Source organism: Lolium rigidum, chromosome 7, assembly GCF_022539505.1.
Source record: "Lolium rigidum isolate FL_2022 chromosome 7, APGP_CSIRO_Lrig_0.1, whole genome shotgun sequence".
Classification (NCBI taxonomy): domain Eukaryota; kingdom Viridiplantae; phylum Streptophyta; class Magnoliopsida; order Poales; family Poaceae; genus Lolium; species Lolium rigidum.
In genome coordinates, this window is record NC_061514.1 from 67465313 (window position 1) to 67476779 (window position 11467).

An 11467-nucleotide genomic window follows, 5' to 3' on the forward strand; every position below is an offset into this window, starting at 1 on the left:
TCGTGATCAAGATCTTCTACGCGCTTTTGCAAGCGGCAAGTGATTGTCTACCGCAGCAATAAGAGCCTACTCTTATAGGCTTTGGAATCTCTTCAAGGGTTAGTCTTGATCATCCCCTCGTTGCTACCGTCTTCTAGATTGCATCTTGGCTTGGATTGCGTGTTCGCGATAGGAAATTTTTTGTTTTCTATGCTACGTTATCCTACACCTGCAACATGAAAGCTTTATTACTCTAGCCCATGAAGTAAAAAAAACATAGTTTGCACACATAAAATCATTATATCCAACTATTCTTTCTTGCACGGTACGAATCACGGGCCGGAAGTGTTGGAGCTGCCTCTAATACCGTCGATGGAAACAACACATTTTGATGTCAATTGGCGACCATGACATAAAACACTAATAGGTCTTCTATCCGAGGCCCATGGTGCCAAAGCGCCACCACAACGTGCTAGTAACGAGTTGCAATATGAGTTGAACTGAGATTTGATGACATCAACTGACTGAAAAATAGTCACACCCAAAAGAATATCTATTGTCGTTTAGTTGGCATGGGTAGATAAACCACCGGATCAATGATTATTTCTTCGAGTGTTCTTCGACGGTCCCATTTCCTGATATTTTCTCGCAAGTTGCGTCTTGATGCGGTACCCCAAGGAGAGAGATGGATAACCGCAATCATGCATTTTTGCAAGAATATTCCCTACTAAAGCTAGGCTACAATTTGTAGGAAACATTCCCCGATGAAACTGTCACATAGCCATCCTAACTCTTTCCCTTTTCCAACAGCAGGAGGCACCCAAAAATCTTTTTTCTTTTCTTTTGACTAATGCAGCAGAGTGAACTTGACGCTAGCATTGAACTACTGCCAAACCAAGCATTCCAGGGAGTATGTATACACGGTTCATAAAAGACTCTGCAAGAACGCTACAGAAATCAGCACACATGATGGATAAAGCTTAATTAATGGCGGTTAAGCCGAAGCCGACAAGTGCCATATGGAAGCCTCGGTATGTATGTTCACTTCACTAGTTCTACACGGCCATCTGGAGCGGGAAATTTGAAAGCGCGCAGTCTGTTCTGAATTTCTGATACAAGTTTACAACAAAATTAGCAGGCTCCGAGAGAGAGCCCGTTTGCAGTTCATGACGATCCCGGCAACCGTCCATTCTGCTGCAACAAAGTCTCGTGGTGATCACGAGCAACAACACCAACACACATGCTTTGGATGGAGAAAAGAGATCCACATCGACATTCAAACAGAACAAACCACACGCTGGTTGGATCCTATTGATGAAAGATGCGTCAATATGAAATCAACACAGGCCTTGATCCGTGCGGCAACACCGGCAGTAGAATCCTGCACCCTTCTTCTTATATCTTATTTAGAGTATCCCACAATGTGCTACAAAAAAACATCCAATTCCATAGACTGGACACCATTGCACTTGGACATGAGCCAAGTTTTAGGTGAAGTAGAGAACTTATGGTTCAAATGAATATCAAAATCCTTCTTCACATCAACCCACACCTTCCTCGCAAAAGAACATAAAGGTGGCATGCTCCACACTCTCCTTTACATAACAATGAACACATAATGGGGAAGATAGGATTTGAGGTTGCATAAATTGTTGGCCCGTTGAAAGGCAGTTGTGTGCAAATCTCCAGAGGGTAATGCACATCTTTCAGGGACCTTGATCGCCCAAAGCTCCTTCCAAAACTTCATATCAGCTTGAGTGTCTAATGACATACTGCAACCACGAGCATTTCATACCGTAGAAGCCAGTTCCGACCGTGCCAGATGATACGCGGACCGGACCATATACAGACCAAAACGGCTCTGAGGCCAACATATGAAATCAGTGCCACCATGGCGACTCACCGTGATTTGCAAAACCTGATTTGCCACACCCTCCTAAACAATGGAACACACACACATTACATTCCATGATCAAACCTGATTTGCCACACCCTCCTAAACAATGGAACACACACACATTACATTCCATGATCGTGTCTCATCAACCAACAATAATTTCACTGTCCGCCCATTGATGACCCACAAATATAGGAGTGTATTGTATTACTTTCGATAATTAAGAGTGTCGAGCAGTTTTGATCAAGGATTCACTGTATACACTAGTAAACATGTTTGCAGAGGTATTTGGTATTGCAGATAAATAAAGTACGAGTAAATAAAATGCAGTAATAATAATTGCAGCGAGTGGCCCAATCCTTTTTATAGCAAAGGACAAGCCGGTTGTTTTACTTATAATGACCAAATGTTCCTGAGGACACACGGGAATTACGTCAAGTGCTTTTGCTTCACATAGCTGAATAATCTTCAATGATTTGGTAAGTGTTGTGTGGGTGAATGTATGCTAATATACTACCCCAATACTTGGACTAATACATGCTCGTTATTATACCTCTTGCAAGCATCCGCAACTACAAGAAAATAATTAAGATAAATCTAACCACAACCTTAAACTTTAAGATCCTACACTCTCTCGTGCACCGGTTTCCTAACGCGGGTTTGAGTTTCTCTCGCTCCCGCAACCCCACAATTAGTAGCCAAATACACCACAACTTAAATATCAAATCATTGCATATTACTCAACATAGTTCCACTACTAACAACATGACTTCTCCCATGTCCTCAAGAACTAAACGAACTACTCATGAGACATCATATGGATCATAATCAGAGGTGATATAATGATGAATAACAATCTGGGCATAAATAGTAATTCAATGGTTTCACTCAATAGCATCAACTATAAGGAGTAATCAACAACGGGAAAGTTCCCCCTATGAACTAGACAAGTATCAAACCCAAGTTGTTACAGCGGGACGGCGTGGAGACGACGGTGATAATGGTGCTGGTGGTGGAGATGATGGTGATGATGATCCCGATGAAATCCAGCTCGATGGCGGTGACGATGGCGACTATCTCCCCTCTCCGGGAAAGAATTTCCTCGGCAGAATTATGCCTACTGGAGAGCTTTTCTCTCTCTTTGGTTCTCCACCCCACAGCGGCGGCGGAATATTTCTCTGGTCGCTCCCCCAATCTTAGGTTTTCCGAGGGGTTGAAATACGCGAGGGGGCGTCGTCAGAAGTGGGCCAGGGCGCCCAGACCATGCCTATGCGCGGCCTGGGGTGGGCGCGCGCCTAGGAGTGGTTTGGCGCCCCCTAGTCCATCTCGGCCTCCCCATCTGGCTTCCTCCGTCATCTGGAAAAATAGGATTTTTTCTGTATCTTTGCTGGGAATTGTTGGTCTTCAGAAATATGGTGTCTTGACGGTCCTTTTTCCAGCAGATTCCTGGCTCCGGCGGTTAATTCTCCAATAATCATCAAACATGCAAAAATAAAAAATAGATGGAATGACATAAGTATTACCTCTAAATATGAAATATATCAATGAATAACAGTAAATTATGATATAAAATAGTGATGCAAATTGGACGTATCACCCATCTGTTAACGTCATTAGAGTGCATAACATATCAAGTTTGGTTCCTGGGATCCAATTGTCTTGCATTATTCTGATCGTCGAGCCATCTCCGACACACCAGCAGATGCCTTGTTGGACAAGCTTCCGCCCATGTAGAATACTCCGCCACGTGTATGAAGATGAGCCTGGACACGGGGCAACCCAAAATTGCACTGCGGAAAAGAGCGGGCCTTCTCTTGTAAAATTTAGGAATAGGTTCCTCTCTTTTTGGTAAGTGCCAGCGTGTGCTGGCTGATGCATTATAGTCAACTATCGTTGCTTTTACTATGTAAAAATAGATACCCTCGTGTTGCTGAAAAATCAAGTCACTGTTGTAAATAAAATATTGAACATAACATTTTGCAATAATCCTACACCTACGGATAGGAGTGCTACAGACTAATTTTACGCACGTACATGTACTCGGACTCGTGCAATTACAATGTGTTTGATTCAAGGGATAGTTTTCATGTTTGGTCGGATCTTAGCCCTCTTGGGTGGGATGATAGGTGGTTAGTGGTAGCCATTTTTATGTTTGGTTCACGGGGTATGAAGAGTGGATGGATTGTTTTGGTGACATGAGAGATCACTTCATATACATAAGACTGAGTTGTAATATTGTCCTCTTTATCATTCTAAGTTGATACCGAGTTCTAGAGGCATAAGTGCATAACTAATCATGAAACCACTCACTCCCTTTTTTTAGGGTATGCCTAGCTAGGGGTACCAAATTTTTGTAGAAAATATAAATAAATGTACAACAAGCTGTCTAAACTTAGGAACAAAATGGCATCTACACCCAACACAAAAACAAAGGACTACTCTCGCGCTATTACGGAGCACCCACCCACACCTACTCTTAACCAAATTTTGAACTCTTCACCAATAAAGGACACTATCATCAGCACCATCATATACTGCCTAACATTGCCAAATAGGCGAGCATTCTGCTGCTTCTAGAGAGTCCAACAAGTAAGTTGCACGAAGGTATTGAACATCCTCCTGTCCTTCTTCTTTTAGAGCTTTCTAGCCTTGAACCACTAGACCTCTACCTTCTCAGTTCCATTAGGTATATCACACTGAATTTCTGCCTCAGAAGAGCAATGGTTCGACACCTCTCTTGCAGCAACATAGCTCATGAAGATATGATCCAAGATATCCTCCCCTGGAAGCAATTGAAACAATGAGCTATTTTTGCTCTGTGGGCCATGACACATCCACTGATCCGAGGTCCAGTCCCTATAGTTCAATGCAAGCCAAACCAACAACTTGCAACGAGATCTCATAAACTAGATCCCATATTTATTTGTTTTGACAACATTTTTTTCTAACCCTAGTTACCAGATTAAAATTATAGAGTTACCAACTTTTTCGAGCTTTGCTGCACCAGTGTAAGCCTTTCACAATGGCAATGACATTTTTTATGTGTTTAGAGTGGATAAAATACTCAACTTTTGGACATGCAGATTATTGCTATGACAAAAAAAACATGTAAAATTATCTAGTAACTGCTAGCTAGTAACTTGATAGCTAACTTGATAGCTATAGTACAATAACTTAGCAAGTGGAGACAAAATTTTCCATGTCTTGTTTTAAATATATCGCCGAGATGAATCTAATGGTGAAAACGGGTCATCAATTAAATTAGTAGTTTAAGATATAATTTATTTTGAATTTCTAGATAGTGAAAGATTCCTTACATGCATATGGTTGTTGGTTCCTCCGTCTTTATAGGACCGGATGCTAACTCGCTACCGGACATAAATAGTTTTGTGGGGCACGTGCGCTTAGCAGATTTATCGTTCTTTAGTTATGTTTGAAATTTTTTCCACCTTTTAAAGTGGGCCACTTGTTTGGTTTCTCGAAAAATGTGGAGATTAATTAAGATTTTATTTAATTATAAAATATTCTTGTGTTCATTTTAGTGTTTCCAATTTAGTCGATGGTCCATTCATTGCACTAGAAAATAGGGAATTATATGGCATCCCCGGTGGCCCGCATGATCGAAAAATATAAAACAAACACTAAAATGTGTTTATACTATTGAAAGTACATAGAAATTTGCGATGTGTGCTCGGAGTTTGCTTGTACTTAATCTTGGGGTGAAAACTTGTTTTTTTATAAAGGACAATTTGTTGATATCAATAATATATCGAGTGCCCCATACCTTTGCGGTACCAGATCAATATCAAAAACAAGTCAAGACATGCAAGATGCACACAACTAAATTATAAAAAATATCATCCAAGTGTCAAGCTAAAGCGACATCGAACACCACTCGAGTCAACACACGAGATGCGATAAAGTTCATTCACAAGCAACATCTTTAAGAAGGGAACTAAAACGTATGGCATTGTTGGGCTCGATCAGCATTTCACCTTGGAGATCTAATCTAATCAATTTTCATGCAGATGTCTTCAACAATGTAACGATGAATAAGCACTGCAATTTCCTAGTAGTACAACCAAAACTTTAGACGGAGGGGTTATGACCCGGAACTTATGTTCTAGCCTTTAGTGGTTGGACGCAGTAGCGGAGCCAGGATTCGACCGAGCCTCGGGTAAAAAAATGATTTGCTCCTATATACATGAAAACCTCATAACTATGCATGCCAAAGTATTAAACAATGACTCAATCCACATTTTATGACTTGAACGCACAAAATGGTTGAAACTTTTGCTCCATTGTGCAAAAATATATGCAAAATGAGCAAAATCCAACAACCATACCGAAGATGTTAGGGCCACTAGAGCCAACGCAGCGCGGTAGCACAACAATAGGCTGGTTGGATCGATCGTTTTTTTCCTTTGAGTACCATAGGTGGATTAATCGATTAGGACACGTACGATGGGCTGATGTCAGCCTTCCCTTAGAGATGCCACGTCAGATTTTTGCTTAGTTGGAGGAGAGAGAATGAAGAGAGAGAAGGTTGTCTTCCCTTAGTTAAGAGATCATCTCTTACGAAATAAGGGAAGACTATTTTCTCCATTGTATCACATATGCCAGTGAACCTCTTCGCGCGCCCTGGCGGGCTGGACACACACAATATCTAGGTTAGCAGGAGGTCAACCGGAGATGCGGAGTTCTAGGTGGAGGTTTGTGAGGCAACAACAATGGTGAAGAGCAAGTTTTGGTAGCAGCAAGATCGTGTTAGTCGGCTTTGTTCCCGCGTGTTCAAGTGTCTTCGTGTTGGTCCCTCTTGCTATGAATTAAGTCGAAGCTGCCTTTGGGCCGTGTACAATGACCTCCGAGGGGCGGTCCAGCGGTGAAGGTCTTCTTTGGCGTGGGTCTTGCGCATATCCTCTCCAGGGCTCGTCTTCAGAATTCGAGCTGCCGACCCCTTCTAGAGGAGCCATCTGGTTGGCATGGGCCGACTTAAGTTTCGTGTTTGTGTAGCTTCTATGGGTAGCCAGGGTGAATGTGTGTGCCCTCGCGGTGGCGACTGGGTGGATGTGGGTGTGGGCTTGGCCCTGTTATTGTAGGTTTTCGCCCCGTTTTCTCCTAAAAACTAAGCACTTTGTACTTAATTAATGGAGGAGGCAAAGCTTTTGTCTCCATTTCAAAAATACTTATATTATCTACTCCCTCGATTTGCCAAGTGTCGTTGATTTAGTACAAAGTTTTAATATGGATCGGAGGGAGAGGAAGTACATGTTTCTGGAGTTTTAACATATTTTTCCTCTGATTTTTTTATAGCTTACAAAGGATTTGCCACATTCCTATATAGTTAATTGACTACACAAAAAACCCTAGCTACGCAACTGACGGTGAGACCCTACCTGCAACATGAAAGCTTTATTACTCTAGCCCATGAAGTAAAAAAAACATAGTTTGCACACATAAAATCATTATATCCAACTATTCTTTCTTGCACGGTACGAATCACGGGCCGGAAGTGTTGGAGCTGCCTCTAATACTGTCGATGGAAACAACACATTTTGATGTCAATTGGCGACCATGACATAAAACACTAATAGGTCTTCTATCTGAGGCCCATGGTGCCAAAGCGCCACCACAACGTGCTAGTAACGAGTTGCAATATGAGTTGAACTGAGATTTGATGACATCAACTGACTGAAAAATAGTCACACCCAAAAGAATATCTATTGTCGTTTAGTTGGCATGGGTAGATAAACCACCGGATCAATGATTATTTCTTCAGTGTTCTTCGACGGTCCCATTTCCTGATATTTTCTCGCAAGTTGCGTCTTGATGCGGTACCCCAAGGAGAGAGATGGATAACCGCAATCATGCATTTTTGCAAGAATATTCCCTACTAAAGCTAGGCTACAATTTGTAGGAAACATTCCCCGATGAAACTGTCACATAGCCATCCTAACTCTTTCCCTTTTCCAACAGCAGGAGGCACCCAAAAATCTTTTTTTCTTTTCTTTTGACTAATGCAGCAGAGTGAACTTGACGCTAGCATTGAACTACTGCCAAACCAAGCATTCCAGGGAGTATGTATACACGGTTCATAAAAGACTCTGCAAGAACGCTACAGAAATCAGCACACATGATGGATAAAGCTTAATTAATGGCGGTTAAGCCGAAGCTGACAAGTGCCATATGGAAGCCTCGGTATGTATGTTCACTTCACTAGTTCTACACGGCCATCTGGAGCGGGAAATTTGAAAGCGCGCAGTCTGTTCTGAATTTCTGATACAAGTTTACAACAAAATTAGCAGGCTCCGAGAGAGAGCCCGTTTGCAGTTCATGACGATCCCGGCAACCGTCCATGAACGCTAGCTGGAACTAACAATCAAGAAATATATATTTGCTTCCGAAAATCAGTAAAACTATACTTTATCGCCCAAAGAGAAAGAGGAGCACGTAGACTACTGCCAAGCCAAGACTACTGACATCGAACATTTCTGTACATAATTCTACGTATACATAGCATCACCATGCCATGCCACGGCGGCGCCGAGGACAAGGAGCACGCCGCGCGTCGTCACTGCTCAGAATGGCCGCCTCGGCGAGCTGGCGCCGCGGGCGGGCGCGAACCTGGCGGAGAAGTCCGGCTCGTGGTGCTCGAGCTCGAGGCTGCTGTCCTCGAAGTTCTGCGCGTAGCTGAGCGGGTCGTAGTTGAGCCCGCCGGCGCCGAGGATGGAGCGGCCGTGCCGCGCCCTCCGGCGCGCCAGGCTGAGCTGCCGGAGCCTGCCCCACAGCGCGGCGACGCCGAAGCGGCCCCAGCACGACGCCATCTTCCCGGTGTTCACGTCCGCCTCCTCGTCCTCGCACTCCTCCGTCGCCGGCAGCCTCCCCGCTGGCGATGCCCACATGGCACGCAGCTCCTGGCACTCGACTGAGAGAGGAGAGGAGGGCGGAGTGAGGTGTGTGTCGATGGTTGGTTGGTCTGGCTGGCCGACTGGGTAGCTCAGGCGGAAGGCGACGACGCGCGCGCGGCCGGGCTACTGGGAAGGAGGCGTGGGGTCGTGCGATGCGATAACGACGGCCACGATGCGAGGGGAGGTGGTGCGACAGGTGCGTGGTCAGCCTCGTTCCCTCGCCGTCGGTCTGTGCATTTTTGGCACATTCCGTCCATCGTGCCAGCGGGGCTCCGGTGGGGCCACATCGTCCTTTTCAGGCTCTAAATGCAGGCAACGTGTTTCGTGCTGCCGTGTGCAAAAATTGTTACTCGTATTTTTTTCCCTCAAAAAAAAAACTAAAGAAGTTTCTAGAATACAATCCTGCAAGGTGTATCAATCACATAGAAAAAAAGCTAAGATAGTCGGTATAACGTCAAGATGGCTACAACTTCACACAATACATTGCCAAACAGCAAACAACACACCCTCTACAAACCCGATGACAAATCGACCTGCCTTACTCAGCATCCAACCACGAATGGTAAGGAGGAGTACATATGGCTTCAGGACCGCGTCACGAACCGAGAAGACACCACGGAAGCTCGACCTCGACTCCAAAGCAACCTGGACCAACGTACCTCCTCTCATGTGCTTAGAGGAGTCCGCGAGAAGGAAGCAGGGTCCCGACGGACTCAAGGAAGATGCCGACCAAGATATATCCTCCATGTCGTACATTGCGCCCTGGAAGCCAAGCCCTGGGCGGCAGCCCACCGCCAACGTTTCACCTTGCCCCAACCTCCAATCGCTTCATCGGCCTCTCCCCAAATGGCATAGACGGCATCTTCAAGAAGATAACGACACCGTAGTGCCGCCGCCGCCTGGTTCGGCGGACCGAACCAAGGTTTCCCCCAACAACCGAGGGGAGGAAAGGCACGAAGTAGGCCATGAACACACCTCCAACAAGGAAATGATGCCCGCAGGCGCCGCCATGGTCAGCTACGGCCACCACCAAGCAGGGATTTCTCCCTGGCCATACACCATGACTCCGATGGCGCCCGAGCTGGACAGGAGATGTTGGACGAAGATGAAAGTCACCGGCTTTAGCCACCACCGTCGAGAGGAGAGGAACACCACCGTAGGAGAAGGGCATCGGCCACCACCGGCATCACCACTGACACCACCGACATCACCACTACCACCACCGCCTAGCTCGCTGCTGCCGGCACCACCTCGGTGCCCAGGCAACCGTGCGTCGCCACGCCAGCATGCCTCTAACGACCAGGCCTTGCCGGCCCGTCCCGAGGACAGCGAGCACGCCTGACCGTAGCTGCAGGGGCAGCACGGCTGGATGGAGGAAGCCACCATCTCCGTCGTTGTTGCGCCGAGCCGCCGTCGGAGGTCCACAGCACCGCACCACTGACCCCAATCGCTGAACCCTAACGTCGCCACGAGATGGAGAGAGGGAGGATGCCTTTCCCCCGCCCGCACAGCCCGGGCTTTGCCCGGATGAGCCCCTCGGCGACGGCGAGGTGGTGAGAGGCACGGGGGGGGGGCTAGGTCACCGGGATCTAGGTCGGCGACGCTTAGCTTGCTCGAGGGGGTCCAGTATTCGCGAGGCATGAATGATCGACTTTAAATTAGTATTAGTATTAATAAAGCCATGCAGTCAAAAGATACTCCGATGACATGAATCTTTTATCTCTAAATAGAAAAATAGGAGTCACCCACTACCTGATTTTCCTGGCTTCTCTTGCTGCCACGTCGCCCCTTTTGTTCCACCCTGTGTTGTCCTGCTAGGCATGGCTATTCATTCTCTCGCACGAAACCACTTCCTACGTGGGCCTCAATCATATTTTGTTTCCCTGTATCCGTAAGAAACCCCTTCGTGGGCTGGCCGACCCACGTTGGCTCGCGGAACCATATTGTTGGACATGCAGTGGGCTTGCACAACAATACCGCAAGGTTCGTCATGAAAATGGAGCAGCACACAACCCTAAGAAAAACACACCGTTCGTCTTCCTAGTCGTGGATAACTACTCTGCCACCGCGACGTACGGCCTCCTCGCCATAAATGGTAATGAAACCGCATGGTTTGTGGTTTGGTATTTATATTCATCTGTCTTTAGAAAAGTACAAGATTGCATTATGGATGAAGAAAAAGTTTGAAAACCTCGAAGATTTGCTCATTTCTTTTAGATTTTATTTTATAATTGCTGGAAAAAGTTTATGTATCTCTATTCTCTACCATATACTATCTACTACTATAAATATATACGTGGTATTGGTTGTGAAAACAATTATAGTACAATACATAACTCAAACACACAAAAATAAGAAATTAAAGTAAGCGCAGCTTAGAGCACAGGATGTTATGCTCGCTCAAACGCCAAGGCAGAAGCAAACCACCACCAGCAACAGTAGCAGTCAGCTAATCAACGTGAGGGGCTGAGGGCAACAATATGTGGTCAGCTTCAGGGGACTAAGAAAAGCCATCATCCTCCTCAGAGGGACACTACCATCTCGCCCTGGTTGCAAGCTATTGAGTGATGTATTTCTAATTTTGACCAGCTCTTTGTTTTGGCAACGCTGCACTTCTTCCAGCTAGGTTTAGACTAGCTTCAGCCCTTGGCAATTTGCATTTAGTGAGATGCAGCTCACAGGG

At 45.6% G+C, this 11467-nt stretch overlaps 1 protein-coding gene across 1 annotated transcript; it reads right to left on the bottom strand.

The window, feature by feature from the left end:
• Positions 1–8454: 8454 nt before the first annotated feature.
• On the bottom strand, positions 8455–8778 carry LOC124671491. Its single transcript, XM_047207859.1, has one exon. The coding sequence runs from the start codon at positions 8776–8778 to the stop codon at positions 8455–8457; it is 324 nt and encodes a 107-aa protein (XP_047063815.1).
• Positions 8779–11467: the final 2689 nt, after the last annotated feature.